This window comes from Spea bombifrons, chromosome 1 (assembly GCF_027358695.1).
Source record: "Spea bombifrons isolate aSpeBom1 chromosome 1, aSpeBom1.2.pri, whole genome shotgun sequence".
Lineage (NCBI taxonomy): Eukaryota > Metazoa > Chordata > Amphibia > Anura > Pelobatidae > Spea > Spea bombifrons.
The window spans coordinates 82490934-82510765 of record NC_071087.1 but is presented as its reverse complement, the minus strand read 5'-3'; the positions used below and the strand labels follow the sequence as shown (position 1 = coordinate 82510765).

Genomic DNA, 19832 nt, shown 5'->3' with positions numbered 1-19832 from the left:
TCTAGTTACACTCCTGCAATGACTAATGGTCCAATGGTTTACTGCTGGTCCTATTAACACAGGTGCCCCAGGTTTAAGTCTGCACTGTGAGATAAATGCAGGGTGGAGGAAACAGCCCACTGAAAATTTGTCTACATCTTGGAAGGAACAGGAGGTGTACCTCAGTTCCAGTGTGCTACAAGGTGGGCTGGTAGGAGAGACGACTTTTGGGTAGGGCTGCAACTAACGATTATTTTTTCATAATCGATTAGTTGGGCGATTATTTTTTCGATTAATCCGATAAAAAAAATGAATGTAAATTTTTCATTTATTTAAAATAATTTAATAAACAAATGATGTTAAATACAAACAGCAGAATAAAAAAAAACTTTGATAAAATGCATTTCTTGTTTTTATTTCCCAATCAGCCCCCCCAATTTATGCACATTTGAGCCCAGGCTTGCCACGGTGCCTCCCACATATGCCACGCTGCCTCCCACATATGCCACGCTGCCTCCCACATATGCCACGCTGCCTCCCACATATGCCACTCCACACTGCCTCCCCCATATGCCACTCCACGCTGCCTCCCACATATACCACTCCATGCTGCCTCCCACATATGCCACGCTGCCTCCCACATATGCCACGCTGCCTCCCACATATACCACTCCACGCTGCCTCCCACATATGCCACGCTGCCTCCCACATATACCACTCCATGCTGCCTCCCACATATGCCACACTGCCCTCCCCACATATGCCTTATATACCGTATATGCCTTATACCTCCAGATATGTCTCTCCGTCCTCCCCAGATATGCCTTATACCCCCCAGATATCTCATAGTCCTCTCGTAGAGTCACAGACCCGTTCGCATCGCACTGACACCATACTTTTATAAATAAGTACTGGGTTAATCTTCACTGCCCCCATGATTTATATTCCCCTTAGTATGCCCCCCCTTTATCTCTAACTGCACCTTAAGTTAACTTTATTAAATTAATTAAATAAACCCTCAGTCCACATCATTAAATTAACCCTAAACACCCCATTAAACATAACTACCCCTAAATTAACTCTAAATACCCCATCAAACACAACTACCCTAAATTAACCCTAAACACCCCATTAACCATAACTGCCCCTAAATTAACCCTAAACACCCCATTAACCACAGCATCCCCTAAATTAACCCTAAAGACCCCATCAACCACAGCATCCCCTAAATTAACCCTAAACACACCATTAACCACAACTGCCTCAAATTAACCCCAAACACTCCATTAACCACAGCTGCTCCTAAATTAACCCTAAACACCCCATTAACCATAGCTGCCCCTAAACACCCCATTAACCATAACTGCCCCTAAATTAACCCTAAACACCCCATTAACCATAACAGCCCCTAAATTAACCCCCACCTCCCCTAACTTTCAGCAGCCCAAATATTAATATTATACTTACAGTTAGATGAGTGTCACAGCCATGTGGTTCTGGAGAAGGAAGGGGCGGGGCCAGTTGTCACAGTGATTACATGGACTGGTAAGTAGGAGCTGCTGCTGTGAGTCACTGAAACGGATTATATAATGAGGGGTATTTTTCAGAACGTTTGCTCTGAAAAAACCCTCATTTTATAATCGATAAAAATCGATTCAACTAATCGATAATGAAATTCGTTGGCAACGATTTTCATTATCGATTATTATTGATTTTATCGATTAGTTGTTGCAGCCCTACTTTTGGGAATCTATTTGACATATATTCTGTTTTATTTTATACTGGAAACCAGCTTAGCTGGTCAGTTCTTTGTTAGTCAGGGAAGACTACTGTTTAGTAAGCCTCCTAAATAGTAGGTTTTTCTTTGTGTGTTTGTTCGATTGATTTGGTGCAATAAAAGCCTGGAAACATATTTGATCTTCTACTGTCCCCGCTCCTCTAGAAGTGTCCTAAGAGGTACCTTACTACAGTACTTAGTTTTTGACAGATGGCTTCTTCATTTTGGCTTTATTTTTGTTGAATAAATCATGACACGGTGTAATACGTCGTATTGTTTATCTGAGATTGTATTTACCTAATTTTTAGACCTGCTAAGGAACACATGATTCTTATTATGACCTGAAATGTAAAACCATAGAATTCAAAGAGGATGTACTTTCGGACAACTATGAGCTCCTGAACAAAGCAAGACCCTGGAAGAAGAGGAGATGGTATACAACATTACTAAAGATATATTGCAAAAAATAGTAAATCGTTTTTACTATCGTACACGTCTTGCCAGTTATAAGTGAAAACTTAACCTTGTCTTTACAGCACCAATGCTCCTCTGTGCTTCTAGATACACAAATATATTTGAACGTATACAAGTAGTTATTACTGCACCCTAGGGCAGAATGCAAGAGATGTCTAAACTAATTGGAGATTAATCCACAATTCATGTTTGGCCCTGCTAAGGTAAGCAAATGTTCCTTTTAAAAGAAAGAATATGCAGAATTTAAAGAAAATCACATAAAAGTGCTTTATTTGACTTTTCTTAAACTGTTATCTAAATATTTCATTTCAATATTCACAGTGATAGAACACCGTGAAAAACCCAAAAGTATATTTGGATGGATGTGTGTATACAGTACAACATTATTTTCCACATCTCCACAAAGTAAGCTGTACAGCAATAGAAAACAAAAAGCTCCTATCTTTCATAAAAAATTTAGATAGATCCTGACCCCACAAGGAATGATATGCCATGAAGCTAAGAAAAAAATGTATGTACACAAAATAGTAAAAGCAGGAAAATACTTATAATATTATGTTAATTATTCTAGACCATTATGTCTATATTTTTTGTTGTGCTAGATCTTTCCAAGCCTTAGGTTAAGAAAGGCCATCCTTTGATTTCAATGACTTACTAAAATTGGCTTAAGACACAAATAATAATAATAATAATAAAATATATTAATAAATCTCGAGATTCCCTTAGATGTAAAATGGTTCTCACCCCTAAACCTGTTGGAGAAACTCGATCAGTTAACATTCTCTTGTTCAAGATGCCTAGTAACTTTTGACCCCCTGCACTTCAGACTTTTGCCACACAAGCGATCAAAATGTAAACTTTTCTCAATATTTACAATTGTAAGTACATTGTGATTATGTAATACATGAGAAAACTATGCTGAACTCATGGTATATACATGACAAATGAAAAATATTCCATGATGCCTCTTATGTTAGTAGTCATTCTAGGTCACATATGATATAGTAAGGTGACACATTTACTGTATATCACTGGTCTGGTATGATGTACACATCTTCATCCTCTTTGTTTGAGCAGTTCATAACGTTTGGCGTCGTGTAGCTATAATAAATGGGTTGCGTATTGCTGTAAACAGGCTGTTCAATCTCATTGGCATCACTTTCCAAATATATGTCTTCTTCTACCACAGTACTGCTGTAGGAAAAAAATGAAAGATTGACATTAAATAATGCTTTGCAATAAGGTGCATCTGGCAGGTAAAAAGTTATTTCGCTCACAATTCAAATGCTACATAACACGCATGAATGCATGAACATGTCGTGTGATGTGACGTTACTAAGAGCTCTTCAATAATGACCTACAACCCACACACACCATCATGTAGTACGAAAATAAATCTAAAAAAGTGGGAAAGCCACATTTTCACATCTTCACATATAAACAAAGTGAACTTGATTTGTAGCATATAGATGTTCACCCTGGCTTAGCTCTATCAGTACATAGATTCTACTACTAATCTGTGCCCTCTCAAACAGATTTTGTCACAATATATAGACCAGTGGATTGGGCTCTATTTTGGGCATCAATGCCAAGGTGTGACACATAATCTGTAACCCACTTTTTCGGTCCTACTGGGGCTATCCTCGCACACACACATTTGTATCTCATAAAACCTTCTACGCACATGGTTCCCTAGAGAGCTGTGTAGTTAATACTTTATTTTGCTGTTTATTTTCTATTCGCTTATTGTCAATTGTGGTATCCCTCTGGGTGGGGGACTGGTCTTTCTGGGTCTGTATACAATAACTCCACGCTTGACTCCAATGCTCGTAGAATGTTTATGACCTAAACATACCACAAAAACGCAGAAGGCTCTTCCATGATCTACACCAACTACGTGTTCAAATTCCATTAATACAGGAAACTCACTTCCAACAACAGAAGACACCTGCACTATTTAACAGATGCTACAATCAAATATACCGGTACCTCAGCTCAAATCCTGAGGCTAAAACCAAGGGTGTGGATATATTTTTGGACAAAAGCATTCATTTTCAACTGATCAAATTGATGCAAGATATACTGACCAGGCCCAACCCTGCTTTACTTCCAAGAACAGGCAAGATTGGGCATATTCAGGGTGGTATGGCCGTGATGCAAGACCCAGAAGGCAGATTTCTTTTGGTGAAGGGCAAAATACACACTTTTTTTTACCTTCTTAATTCTAGACAATCCACACTAAACAGGATTAACTCAATATTCAAAGAAGATACTTTGTACACTGGTTGGTACTTTAATGTTCCCTTAGACCCCTTAATTGATACTTCTGTAGGCCACTCTACAGTCTTTCAGACTTTACTATGAAATTGCAAAAGAGCTTTAGCTTCTCTATATCTAATGAACACCTGGCGAATACAACATCCAGACATTCCACATTTCACAAGAACTATTCTAGCCTTGACTACATCCTTCTCCCCAGACTCAGTGAACCCCATGGACCGCTTGTGCACCTGTGATGATCGCCTTCTAGACCCCTGCTACATCTCCTTCCATATCCTGATGGAGACTAAATGAGACCTTATTAGAAGACACTCTCGCCAACTCAGACCTGGAGACTTCACTCAGACACTATTTTAAAGATAATTCCATACCAGACGTTTGTCTGACTCTATGCTGGAAAGCACATAAAGCTCTACGTAGGGGTAACTTGATCAAGCACGGATCTAGATGAGATTACAAGAATTCAATAACCTCACAAGGCTACGCACCAAATTAAATTGCCTTCTAAATGCTCAGCTTCAACTTACATTACAACTAACCCAGAAAGTCTGCTACAAATGCAGCAATAAAGTAGGAGACTACTGGCCACTATCACCTTGGTTCAACTCAAATGCCTGCCTCAAAATCTCAGGAGGTTACTATCCACACAGCCAGCGCTGCTTACCATACCCTCCCCACTACCATGGACCACCCGAATCGAGGGACAGGATAAGGGACTGTTGTTGAGGTAGTAATGGATAGATTACCTGCGGATGTATTACTGGGAAATGATATGGGAATGTTGTTTAGCCAATACTGGCCTTAGAATGCAAGAGATGTCTAAACTAATTAGAGATTAATCCACAATTCATGTTTGGCCCTGCTAAGGTAAGCAAATGTTCATTTTAAAAGAAAGAATATGCAGAATTTAAAGAAAATCACATAAAAGTGCTTTATTTGACTTTTCTAAAACTGTTATCTAAATATTTCATTTCAATATTCACAGTGATAGAACACTGTGAAAAACCCAAAAGTATATTTGGATGGATGTGTGTATACAGTACAACATTATTTTCCACATCTCCACAAAGTAAGCTGTACAGCAATCGAAAACAAAAAGCTCCTATCTTTCATAAAAAATTTAGATAGATCCTGACCCCACAAGGAATGATAGGCCATGAATGTAATCACTGCCTCTAATGGAAAAGATTTTTTCTAATGAAAAAAATATAATTAATAGCGCCCATAATCTGCCTAAATCTATTAAAATATTTTTAAAGGTTATTTATAATTATAGATTGTATATTCACAGATTTGAAGACTGAAGAATGCAACCAACATAATAAAGATGGTTTAGAAATCTAAATATTTTTTAATTTGAGTTTATGTCTATACCTTTTTTGTCGTTGGAATTTTTTATTAGGACAGCAAGTAGTTCTGTTAATAGAGCATACAGCAATGGGCCAGCAGACAACCATGTCTAGTGCCATTTTTATGTCAAATAGCTCAGATATTAAAGGGGCTCAGATATTAAAGGGGCCAGTAATCTTAGCTCTATGTGATTTACATTTTGTGCATATAATTTAGTGACAGTATTATTTTTTTATGTATAGTTGGCTTTAGGTTTGATGGGATGTGTCACATGTGCCAGACAAATTTATCATTAGAATAGGTTGAAAGGTATATACCTGGTTGTATTTGATATATGTTGCTTTACATTTTATAGAAGGTTTGGTAAAAGTGGAAGATGTGGATAATTCACAATACATTTTTCCAGAGGGTTGGAAAAATGTATTGTTTCTTTATCATGTACACATTAATCCTTACCTTTTGACATTGCTTGGCTCAGATTCTATATATTCATAGGGCTTCAAATGGTTTGTCTTGATAGGTTCAGAAACAAAAATATTCTCATAGTCTTGGCTACATCTGTGCTGGTTTGAAGCTGTTGACATACTATCAATAGTCCTGGTCATGTAACGGGGCTGGCTACGAGCAGGTGACTTGTCTGAATTCTCCTTGCTTTCAAGAAAAGTTGATTTCTTATTTCTCCAGCACACAAAAAATAAACCCCCACTGAGGACGAAAACCAATATCCCTATTGGGACCGCTATGTATAAAGCCAACAGAACTGGTGGTCCACATTTTTCTTTATAAAAATCATCAACACGGGACCATCCTGAAGCTGTTTTGCAATTAAAGGACTGGTGGCAATTCGTATAATTTTGGCAAATATTTTTTTTATATAGTGTTACACTATGTGCCAAACTACATGTACAATCAAAAGTCACGTTTTGGAGGCCATGGTGAAAAATGGTAGACGGTATGTCAGACAACTGATTTTCCTGGAGATTCAATATGTTTAGTTGGAGAGAATTCTTCAGAAAATTAGGGGGTAAACTGTTCAGCCTATTTTTACTAAGGTTGAGTTCTACAAGGTCTTTTGCATCTTGAAGAAAGTCATCTGGGAGTTTAGTCAGTTTGTTGTCAGACATATCTAGACTCACAAGGTTTTGAAATGTAGCCTCTGGAAAAGTTTCAACACTGCTGATTGAGTTGTGACTTAAGATCAGTGTTGATAACATGTGGCACTTGTTGAATTCTGACCACTTCAGCATGCTGCAATTTTCAAATTTCTCATGCCCAGAGAGATTAACCTTTTCTGAGCAGTTAAATGAAAAGCACACGCCGTTGGCACTACTGAATGTGTAAAGTAAGAATGTAAACTGGAATAGGACAAACATTTTTCTCCTATGGACCTGTGGGAGACAAAACCAATGAAAAATGTTATAATGGACAAAAGGAAATGCTGTGTTGCCAAGGCTTTTGCTTATTCATATTAAGTCTAGAGGTAGTTATAAACACAGAATAATACCCGGTATTATAAACACAGAATTGGATGGCAGATAAGAAGCATTTGGCCCACCTAGTCTTCCCATTTTTAACTTCTTCAAAGACTCAAATCTTAGTCCTTGGTCTCATCCTATATACAGTATAGTATTGTTGTTCTCTATAACAGGTACTGATTTGCAATGGGTTAAAATGCATCAAACTCTCTGCGAATTAGGCCTGACGTTACAGTCTATATGAAATATTTCAGTAATTGTGACAGCAGTTACTGTAAACGACACCACTCTTCCTCTTGCACAAAAGCTAAATATGTCAATGTTGCTGCACGATAACAATATGAAATAAAAGGAAAAGGAATGAAACATCGCTATGCAATTCTTATGCATATAAGGTTATGTGAACCCTGACAAACCACTACAATATGATATCACAATACCATACAAAGAAGAACAAAATAGAATATGCAATATTTTGTACAATCAAAAATGCCCAGAATTTTGTCTTGGGCAAAACCGCTGAAAAAAAAATTAATTGCCTGAAAATGAATGCGGCAAAAAACGAAACAAAAATTGAATTTTGCTTGCATGCACAAGTCTAATAGATAGTGTGATATTAAAATAAAAACAAGTATGTTTATGATATTATAAAGTCTGGTTATGATAGAGTCTGCTGCCTTGTCTGGTTAACAGCTGGAAAATGCCCCCTATCTAGTGGAAAGAATTTAGGTCAGCAAAGAAATACCAATAGAGCAGTTAATTTAATCATGCATGATAAAAATGCATTACAGTGATATCCTCCTTATTTCCTTTGAGGTAATATTAGACCAATTGGAGTGTCATGACCTGCAACTCCCCAAACCTTTTTTTATGTATATACCCTAGACATACTAGATTGCATATCTCTAATCCATACCTATTTTTATATACAAGCTCCATTTGATGTAATATTGCACCCCAGCCAATGAGTGTGTAAGAGCAGTGTATGTAAGTGTGTAAGGGTAATCTATGTGTGTATGGGCAGCAGGGCCGGCCCTATAATGGGGCAGACTGGGGCAATTGCCCCAGGCGGCACTTTAGAAGGGTCGGCACTTTGCAGCCCCAAGCGCTTTTTTTTGGTTTTTTTTTGAAGCGGAGGAGATAGAGAGTGGGGCACCGAGTGGTTTTCGCTTACCCGCTCGGCGCCCCCCTCTCTCTCTCTCCTCTGCGGCGAGTCTCCCTGTTCGGTCCCGGTGCCGGCTTGTAATGCAGAGCGCTGGAAGTGATGTCAATTTCCGGCGCTCAGCATTACAAGCCGGCACCGTGGCAGAGCAGGGAGACTCGCCGCAGGACTGTTTAAAGGTAAGTACCGGGGGGGGTCGTAGATTATGGCGTCGGCGAAGTTTAAAATGCCGCCCCCCTGGCGTCGGCAGGGGGGGCGGCGTTTTAAACTTCGCCCCAGGCGGCGTTAAGTCTTCGGCCGGCCCTGATGGGCAGTTATGTGTAAGGGCAATACATGTACATGGGTGTTGGAGAAAAGTAAGAGATGGGGAGAAGATGCAGAGGAAAATGAAAAGACGGGCAATTAGGGCGAAAGGGGGTAGATACTAGTGAGAAAGGAAAGAACTAAAGAGAAATGAGAGAGAAAATGGGGAGGAGAGATAACGAGAAAGGAGAGAGAGACTATCAGAAAGGAAGGATAAAATGTTAAACATGGGAGATACAGGGGGCAGGGCCGTAACTAGAAACCTCAGGGCCCCAGTGCGAGAATCTGTTAAGGGCCCCAACCCATCTATCCCTTTCTCATGATCTACCCTCTCCCTCCCTACCCCCCCTTCTCACGATCTACCCTCTCCCTCCCTACCCCCCTTCTCACGATCCACCCTCTCCCTCCCTTCTCACGATCTACCCTCTCCCTCCCTACCCCCCCTTCTCACGATCTACCCACTCCCTCCCTACCCCCCCTTCTCACGATCTACCCACTCCCTCCCTACCCCCTTCTCACGATCTACCCACTCCCTCCCTACCCCCCTTCTCACGATCTACCCACTCCCTCCCTACCCCCCTTCTCACGATCTACCCACTCCCTCCCTATACCCCCCTTCTCACGATCTACCCACTCCCTCCCTTCTCACGATCTACCCACTCCCTCCCTACCCCCCCTTTGTAGGTCACTTACCGTCAACTCCTGTGTTGGGATCGTGAGGCGTTTGTCTCGGGTGCCGGCGCTTCACTGCTGAGCGCCGGCATATGACGTCATATGCCGGCGCACAGCGTGAAGCGCCGGCACCCGAGACAAATGCCTCACGCTCCCAACACTTCACTCTGGGCAGCGCTGAGGCAGGAGGCAGCAGCGGCGGGGAGCGGAGGCATCCTGGATTTCTGTCAGTCAGGGGGGCCCAAGAGTTGCCGAGCGGTCGTTTTCAGCAACCGCTCGGCACCCCTTGGGCCCCCCTGACTGGCAGAACTCCAGGGCCTGGTCACAGTCCCGACCCCGGTAGTTCCGCCACTGACAGAGGGAAATGAGTAAGTGGAGAATAAGAGACATGGATATAGAGATAAAGAATAGGAGAGATAAAGAAAAAGGGGGGGTCATACGAAAGTGTTCGGAATTTTAAAGTGCGTGTATGTTAGGACATGTAATCATGTGGCTGCAAAGAGAAGTGAATGTCAATATGGGTAGTGTATATGTGTGTGTGTGTGTATAAAAAATAAGTTATAGAGAGGCACTCAAATAGCTCTAGTAGCCTATACAAAAATTATGTTAAACAGTGCCACACTTTAAAGCTAACCCCAACAGGAAAGCATATGTGTGTGAGTGTAAAGGCAGGGTATAGATGTATAGGCAGGTATGTAAAGGTTGTGTATATGTGTGTAAATAGACAGGCATGTGTAAGGGCACACATATATGCGTGTGTATTGGTGTAAATAGGCAGTGTGTAAGCGCAGTGTATATGTGTGTGGCCAGACATGTCTAAAGGCAGTAAGGCAGTGTGTGTGTGTATGGGAAAGCATGTGTAAGGGCAGTGTATATGTGTGTGTATGGGCAGGCATGTGTAAGGGTAGTGAGGGCAGGAGTGGGTTTGTGTGCATGGGCAGTATATGTGTGAATTGGCAGTGTATATGTGCATAAGGGTAGTCTATATATGTGTGTAAGGGCAGTGTTTTATATTTTGACAGTCTATGCAAGAGAGCTGACCCAGGATTTGGTTGTTAAGCAAAATCTATTTGTTTTCATATAGAGCAGTTGTAAAAAATATTGTTTCTTGGCCTGGGCCCTCCCCGTAATGGCACATTAGCCATGCACACGGACAGGTGTCTGCAGGGTTCAATCCCAGGATACATAGAAACCTAGAACCTTCCCCTTGCTACATACTCTACTCTACATACATACTACCCTAAAACTAAAGTGTCCTGTGCATTTGCAAGTCCAGGGTGATATAATCTGTATTATGCTATTTATGTGGGATGGGCAGAGTAGGTGGAGCTTTGGGGTAGAGGGTGTGGTAAAATAATTGACAGCTGTTCTTCAAAGTATACCTGGATTTTTTTTCAAATGTTGGGAACTATGCTTTAGTAGCATGGGACTGCAGTTGTGGGATTCAAATTTTTTAGTAACCACTTCTGAGCTTTCTTACTAAAAATAAAAACCTCACACACACACACACTCAGGCAATCTCAAACACACAGAGACTCAGGCAATCTCACACACACACAGAGACTCAGGCAGTCTCACATACAAAGAGACTCAGGCAGTCTCACACACAAAGAGATATAAATAAGTAACATTTACTGTATTGGCTTGATTATAGGCCGCATCCGATTATAAGCCGCACCCTTAAAGTTTGGTGCTATTTTATAGAAAAAATACACATTAGTGGAATGGTAAACAGTATTTTATCTAATAAACAGGAATACATTTATTTTAACATTTTTGGCATCTATTATGCAGCATGGTCAGCATAGATTTTATACAAACAGAAATGCGTCCCCCTTTTATTCATAATGCACCTTATTTATAGATATGCCCCTCTGCCCCCAGATATGCCACTCTGCTCCCCTGATGTGCCACTCTGCTCCCCTGATATGCTTTATGCTTCCCAGATATGCCACTCTGCCCCCAGATATGCCACTCTGCTCCCCTAGATATGCTTTATCCCCCCCCTGATATCCCACTCTGCCCTGGTGTCTACTGGGGGCAGCCGGTGTACGTCTGCATGATGCACGTAGACAACCTCTGCTGCTGGAGCTCTATCATAGAAGCCCCGGCGGAAGTGCCGGCAGTAGCGGACGTTGTCTACGCATATCGCGCAGATGTTCGCTGGCTGTCAGAGAGGAGGATACAGGTCTACTGCAGTGCTGCGGGGGATCCTCATTTCTGGCAGCCAATGCATGTCTGCGCGATATGCTCAGACAACCTCCACTGCTTCTGGCCGGTACTTCTGCTGGGTCTTCTATGCTAGAGCACCGGAAGGTCATGTAATGCCGTCGCTCCTTAATTTAATCATGCATGATAAAAATGCATTACAGTGATATCCTCCTTATTTCCTTTGAGGTAATATTAGACCAATTGGAGTGTCATGACCTGCAACTCCCCAAACCTTTTTTTATCTATATACCCTAGACATACTAGATTGCATATCTCTAATCCATACCTATTTTTATATACAAGCTCCATTTGATGTAATATTGCACCCCAGCCAATGAGTGTGTAAGAGCAGTGTATGTAAGTGTGTAAGGGTAATCTATGTGTGTATGGGCAGCAGGGCCGGCCCTATAATGGGGCAGACTGGGGCAATTGCCCCAGGCGGCACTTTAGAAGGGTCGGCACTTTGCAGCCCCAAGCGCTTTTTTTTGTTTTTTTTTTGAAGCGGAGGAGATAGAGAGTGGGGCACCGAGTGGTTTTCGCTTACCCGCTCGGCGCCCCCCTCTCTCTCTCTCCTCTGCGGCGAGTCTCCCTGTTCGGTCCCGGTGCCGGCTTGTAATGCAGAGCGCTGGAAGTGATGTCAATTTCCGGCGCTCAGCATTACAAGCCGGCACCGTGGCAGAGCAGGGAGACTCGCCGCAGGACTGTTTAAAGGTAAGTAAAATGTTAAACATGGGAGATACAGGGGGCAGGGGGGTCGTAGATTATGGCGTCGGCGAAGTTTAAAATGCCGCCCCCCTGGCGTCGGCAGGGGGGGCGGCGTTTTAAACTTCGCCCCAGGCGGCGTTAAGTCTTCGGCCGGCCCTGATGGGCAGTTATGTGTAAGGGCAATACATGTACATGGGTGTTGGAGAAAAGTAAGAGATGGGGAGAAGATGCAGAGGAAAATGAAAAGACGGGCAATTAGGGCGAAAGGGGGTAGATACTAGTGAGAAAGGAAAGAACTAAAGAGAAATGAGAGAGAAAATGGGGAGGAGAGATAACGAGAAAGGAGAGAGAGACTATCAGAAAGGAAGGATAAAATGTTAAACATGGGAGATACAGGGGGCAGGGGCGTAACTAGAAACCTCAGGGCCCCAGTGCGAGAATCTGTTAAGGGCCCCAACCCATCTATCCCTTTCTCATGATCTACCCTCTCCCTCCCTACCCCCCCTTCTCACGATCTACCCTCTCCCTCCCTACCCCCCTTCTCACGATCCACCCTCTCCCTCCCTTCTCACGATCTACCCTCTCCCTCCCTACCCCCCTTCTCACGATCTACCCACTCCCTCCCTACCCCCCCTTCTCACGATCTACCCACTCCCTCCCTACCCCCCTTCTCACGATCTACCCACTCCCTCCCTACCCCCTTCTCACGATCTACCCACTCCCTCCCTACCCCCCTTCTCACGATCTACCCACTCCCTCCCTATACCCCCCTTCTCACGATCTACCCACTCCCTCCCTTCTCACGATCTACCCACTCCCTCCCTACCCCCCCTTTGTAGGTCACTTACCGTCAACTCCTGTGTTGGGATCGTGAGGCGTTTGTCTCGGGTGCCGGCGCTTCACTGCTGAGCGCCGGCATATGACGTCATATGCCGGCGCACAGCGTGAAGCGCCGGCACCCGAGACAAATGCCTCACGCTCCCAACACTTCACTCTGGGCAGCGCTGAGGCAGGAGGCAGCAGCGGCGGGGAGCGGAGGCATCCTGGATTTCTGTCAGTCAGGGGGGCCCAAGAGTTGCCGAGCGGTCGTTTTCAGCAACCGCTCGGCACCCCTTGGGCCCCCCTGACTGGCAGAACTCCAGGGCCTGGTCACAGTCCCGACCCCGGTAGTTCCGCCACTGACAGAGGGAGATAATGAGTAAGTGGAGAATAAGAGACATGGATATAGAGATAAAGAATAGGAGAGATAAAGAAAAAGGGGGGGTCATACGAAAGTGTTCGGAATTTTAAAGTGCGTGTATGTTAGGACATGTAATCATGTGGCTGCAAAGAGAAGTGAATGTCAATATGGGTAGTGTATATGTGTGTGTGTGTGTATAAAAAATAAGTTATAGAGAGGCACTCAAATAGCTCTAGTAGCCTATACAAAAATTATGTTAAACAGTGCCACACTTTAAAGCTAACCCCAACAGGAAAGCATATGTGTGTGAGTGTAAAGGCAGGGTATAGATGTATAGGCAGGTATGTAAAGGTTGTGTATATGTGTGTAAATAGACAGGCATGTGTAAGGGCACACATATATGCGTGTGTATTGGTGTAAATAGGCAGTGTGTAAGCGCAGTGTATATGTGTGTGGCCAGACATGTCTAAAGGCAGTAAGGCAGTGTGTGTGTGTATGGGAAAGCATGTGTAAGGGCAGTGTATATGTGTGTGTATGGGCAGGCATGTGTAAGGGTAGTGAGGGCAGGAGTGGGTTTGTGTGCATGGGCAGTATATGTGTGAATTGGCAGTGTATATGTGCATAAGGGTAGTCTATATATGTGTGTAAGGGCAGTGTTTTATATTTTGACAGTCTATGCAAGAGAGCTGACCCAGGATTTGGTTGTTAAGCAAAATCTATTTGTTTTCATATAGAGCAGTTGTAAAAAATATTGTTTCTTGGCCTGGGCCCTCCCCGTAATGGCACATTAGCCATGCACACGGACAGGTGTCTGCAGGGTTCAATCCCAGGATACATAGAAACCTAGAACCTTCCCCTTGCTACATACTCTACTCTACATACATACTACCCTAAAACTAAAGTGTCCTGTGCATTTGCAAGTCCAGGGTGATATAATCTGTATTATGCTATTTATGTGGGATGGGCAGAGTAGGTGGAGCTTTGGGGTAGAGGGTGTGGTAAAATAATTGACAGCTGTTCTTCAAAGTATACCTGGATTTTTTTTCAAATGTTGGGAACTATGCTTTAGTAGCATGGGACTGCAGTTGTGGGATTCAAATTTTTTAGTAACCACTTCTGAGCTTTCTTACTAAAAATAAAAACCTCACACACACACACACTCAGGCAATCTCAAACACACAGAGACTCAGGCAATCTCACACACACACAGAGACTCAGGCAGTCTCACATACAAAGAGACTCAGGCAGTCTCACACACAAAGAGATATAAATAAGTAACATTTACTGTATTGGCTTGATTATAGGCCGCATCCGATTATAAGCCGCACCCTTAAAGTTTGGTGCTATTTTATAGAAAAAATACACATTAGTGGAATGGTAAACAGTATTTTATCTAATAAACAGGAATACATTTATTTTAACATTTTTGGCATCTATTATGCAGCATGGTCAGCATAGATTTTATACAAACAGAAATGCGTCCCCCTTTTATTCATAATGCACCTTATTTATAGATATGCCCCTCTGCCCCCAGATATGCCACTCTGCTCCCCTGATGTGCCACTCTGCTCCCCATATATGCTTTATGCTTCCCAGATATGCCACTCTGCCCCCAGATATGCCACTCTGCTCCCCTAGATATGCTTTATCCCCCCCCCTGATATCCCACTCTGCCCTGGTGTCTACTGGGGGCAGCCGGTGTACGTCTGCATGATGCACGTAGACAACCTCTGCTGCTGGAGCTCTATCATAGAAGCCCCGGCGGAAGTGCCGGCAGTAGCGGACGTTGTCTACGCATATCGCGCAGATGTTCGCTGGCTGTCAGAGAGGAGGATACAGGTCTACTGCAGTGCTGCGGGGGATCCTCATTTCTGGCAGCCAATGCATGTCTGCGCGACATGCTCAGACAACCTCCACTGCTTCTGGCCGGTACTTCTGCTGGGTCTTCTATGCTAGAGCACCGGAAGGTCATGTAATGCCGTCGCTCCTTCATAGAAGTCCCGGCGGACGTACCGGCTGCAGAGGGAGTTGTCTGCATTGCGCAGACGCTCCCAGGCTGCCAGAGAGGAGGATCCAGGTCCCTGCAGCGCTGGAGAGGACCTGGATCCTAACCCTGCTGTTTACCCGCAGCCGGGCTAAATGAAAAAGAAAAAAAACACCTGCCCATAAGAAACGGTTCGGCGAACTTTACATTTTTAAAGAAACGGCGATGGGACCTATGCAACAGAGCCACAACCATAGACCTCAGGAGACATAGGACCATATTCATAAAGAGAAATCCTGGGACAGAGTTCTGAATGTGAAAAAGTCCCTGTGGATCAATTATATGTTGCCCCATATATATATATATAATACCAGAATTGCTCATTGTAAATATGAACCATAGGCATCTACTCCTCTGTTGAGTATAAACATAAGAAAGCCTTCCCCTTCCCAGACCATGCCTACCTTTGTCCCGCTTTGCAGCAGCTGCAGCCTGCAGAACTAGTTGTGAGATCACAATCTTCCTCTAGTCGGATCAACATTAGGGAGCGCAAGACTTTACTGCTCCCTCATGACTACGTGCTGGCAAATAATGCCGAGTGCGGGGATATGATGCCATCCCTGTGCTCTGCAGCAATAGCCGGCGTGTAGTGATGAAGAAGCAGTAAAGTGACAGACCTCGCGCTCCCGCCACAGGATACAGGATGAAGGATGATGGAAGAGGTAAGAGATGGGGAGAAAGGGGTGTAATGTCAGTGTATATGTATTGTATATGTTTGGAAGCTTGTGTGTGCGTGTGTGTGTATGGACTGGTGTGTGTAAGAGGAGTATAGGTATTTGTAAGCAGTGTGTAAGGGCAGTGTATGTGTATATGTGTGTGTAAGCACAATGCATGTGTATATGTGTGTGTAAAGGCAGTTGTGTGTAAGGGCAGTATATGTTTATACGTGTGTGTAAGGACAGTGTATGTCTATATGTGGGTTTAAGAGCAGGTGTGTAAGGGCAGTGTATGTGTATATGTATGTTTATGGGCAGGTGTGTGTGTAAAGGCAGTGTGTATGGAGAGGTGTGTGTAAGGGCAGTGTATGTGAATGTGTGTGTGTGTGTAAGGGCAGTGTATGTGTATATGTGTTTTTTATGAGCAGGTATGTGTAAGGGCAGTGTATGTGTATATGTGTGTGTAAGAGAAGCATATATGTGTGTATGGACAGGTGCGTGTAAGGGCTGTATATGTATAAGTGGGTGTAAGGGCAGTGTATGTATATGTGTGTGTGTGTGTGTGCGTGTGTAAGGACAGCGTATGTGTATATGTGTGTTTATGGGCAGGGTGTGTGTAAAGGCAGTGTGCAATGGTCCTGTGAGAGAGGCTAACATTAGCCTTTTTTAATGAAAAATAATATCTGCTGTTGTTGACTACTCTTCCAATGATACTCAGTCAGCATTATGGTGGATACCTGACTGGCTGAGAATAATAGGAATTGTAGTTTACAGCTAGCATGTGCAGCTTTACTGTTGACTGCACTAACCATGATGCTTAGCCAGCATCTTGGAAGCAGTATGTCTGGGTGAGCCTCATGTGAACTGAACAGATGATGTGACAGGTGTTAGTTGTATATTTAAACTCCCACAATTCCTAGTCATGGTGGACACCTGGCTGACTGAGCATCATGGGAATTGTAATTCACAGCTAACATCTACTGTTAACTGCTCTTCCCATGATGTTGGCTGAGCCTCATGGGAAGGGAATTGGATGTGTTGGTATGCCAGACTACTATACTTCCACCCTCCTAATCTCTTGTTTGCACTGACTTTTCACATAATTTCTCAATCCAGATTTTCTCTATTTACTGTAAATGAACAGGAAGAGTTTCTTTTCAGAAACACTGAAAAAATGGAGCAATACAGGAAATTACTGAAGGCTAGGTTTGACGTTCAAAAGGAATTTGCGTTAAACTGCATATTCTGTATAAACTGTTGATACTTGCAATTAGACATAAAAAGTAAAGAATTTAAAAAGACCCTACACAATGCATATGTCTGTCTGTGTGTGCCTCTCTATGGGCGATGATACCAACTTTTTAATGAACAAGACTCATACTTGATGTGCAACCCCATTTTCTTGGACCAATTTAAGTATAGAAATGCACCTTTTCTGCAGCTAGCAATTATTATACTATTTGCAATGGACATTGAAAAAAGAAAATATCTTCAAGACCTTATCCTGATTCTCTATTCAATCCTCAATGCACACTTGATGAGTACTTATAACTATTTGCCAGCTTACTGTAATAAGCAATAGATCTCAGAAGTCAACCTATAAGTATGCACCAAACTATAGTCCCTGATGCATGGCTACAGATCATAAAAGCTGAGAAGCCGCAGACCATGGAAGATCTTGTTCTGCGCTAATGGGTATACATACAAAAACTACACAAACATCTGGTCTCAATGGTTCTCTAATTTTGTTTAGGATTTCCTTTTTAAATAGTTTGAAGCTCCTCTGTAAAGTTTTAGTTGTGATGCATAGGGCTGTGCGAAAATTGCTGCACTGTGCAAGCTGTTGCTATACTAAAAATCTGACTTCCGAAATAGTGAATGCTAACCTATGAGCCTCTCAAAATTCCAGAATGCAAATATTTGTTCTTTTTGTGTATTATTCAATGCTTTCAGTCTGCCCGAGTGTAAGAAAAGACCAGTTGGTATAGTTTCTGAATATTTTGCACAATACATGGCATTTACAATGTCACAAAATACATGAATACGGAAGCTGGCTTACTTCCTATGAATTTATATACTAAAAAGGGAAGCATGTATGTGAATATATAGCACCATTGCAATACAAAACTTCACTATAAGATCATGGGAAATAAACACATATTTGCATAGAATTTCTCTGGTTGTCCCTTAGGTGAAGGTGCAAGTAAAGCAAGCAGATTATTACCTACAAATAATGACATATTGGGTGGATTCAATTATGGGTTTACCTTATGTCTGACTCCTAAAAAGTTCACATTTCCTGAATGAACCGCATTCAGTTTACAAATAATATATTATATATTTACATTAATAATAATAAAAATATATATATATGTGTGTGTGTGTGCAAATGGGCCAAAAAACGATTCAGATGCCACCTTAAGCGCAGCTGAACTGTGGGTAAAATGAAGGCACTTAGATGGCATCCTCTATCCCAATTGGAGGATTGAGGAGAGGATGTCACCACAAGCACCGCCATATTGCCCTCGGGTCAAGTAAAGCAAACATGACGGCTCTTGCGGTGACATACTCTCAATAGAAAATGTGTATAAGTGAAAAAGAAAAAATTAATTAAATAATAATTAATAATTATGGATATACCAACCAATAAGACAACTGCAACCCACAAAAGACTCCAGTATCTAACTGCAAATTCAAAACCAAAAAAGTGGGGCGCTTGTGTAAAACTAGAAGAAGTATTAAAGGTAAAATACATACAATAATAGAATAGCAATCATACTCGCATATGTACAATCATACATACTCTCCCCTGATTGGAGGATTGTGGAGATGACCTCACTGAATTTACCAAAATTAGGTACATTTTCAATTTGTACGCATCCAAATGCACAGGCTTACTATGTATTCTGTCTGCCCTAAACACCTTATTACCACAGGGCGAATTGGCTGCTATTCATAAGACTAATGTAAGATTTCTCAGTATTCAGCCACATCTTACACAACTGAAAGAAAAATGTATTAAATAAAGTGTCCAAATAAGAAACTAACTTCAGCATCATGATCATTGTAAATTTAAGTGCTGTATGAAAGGTAGTACAATCATACCCGAGAAACAGTCTGAGCTTCTAGAAAAGTTGAATATTATGGAAAGAAAAGAGGACAGGCACATTTGGGTCTCAAGGATGTAATGTCCCCTTTAAACAGCTTTAAATAAAGTTTAATTGCTACACAAGTCTAGTTAGTAGGTGCTGAGGACATCTTTATCATATGTGCATAACATACCTTGAGTCCCAGTGCTTTCTTTCAAAACCTCTGAGAGTAAACTGCTTTTCTGTAGTCTGATGAGGTTACTGTGACTATTTTATGTTACTTGAATGTCAGTCTTTGAAAATAAGGAACCAATGCTCTTGCAGCACACCAAATACTTCTCCTTTCTGTCACGTACGGGAACTCCAACTCCAACTCATTACCATTTTTGCTTATCTTAGCTCTCACTCTAAACTCATATTGTTCTGTAGGTTAGCACTAGCGTTCAAGCAGATGCCACAGATCACACAAAAACTT

The 19832-nt window shown here is 42.3% G+C and overlaps 1 protein-coding gene across 1 annotated transcript; it reads right to left on the bottom strand.

Annotated features, from left to right (window-relative positions):
• Window positions 1-3240: 3240 nt before the first annotated feature.
• Window positions 3241-19602, bottom strand: LRRC25 (leucine rich repeat containing 25). The gene is made up of 3 exons (XM_053465722.1): window positions 19551-19602; window positions 6317-7248; window positions 3241-3424 (listed from the first exon to the last, which is right to left on the bottom strand). Exons 2-3 carry the CDS (start codon window positions 7231-7233, stop codon window positions 3259-3261), a joined length of 1083 nt encoding a protein of 360 aa, XP_053321697.1. The 5' UTR covers window positions 7234-7248; window positions 19551-19602; the 3' UTR covers window positions 3241-3258.
• Window positions 19603-19832: the final 230 nt, after the last annotated feature.

Bases quoted from the DNA above. Each gene is read 5' to 3' on its own strand.
- LRRC25 (XM_053465722.1), bottom strand. From the start codon at position 7,233: ATGTTTGTCCTATTCCAGTTTACATTCTTACTTTACACATTCAGTAGT. The intron at 3,425-6,316 runs GTAAGGATTAAT...TTTTTCCTACAG, and splicing joins GAGCCAAGCAATGTCAAAAG to CAGTACTGTGGTAGAAGAAG.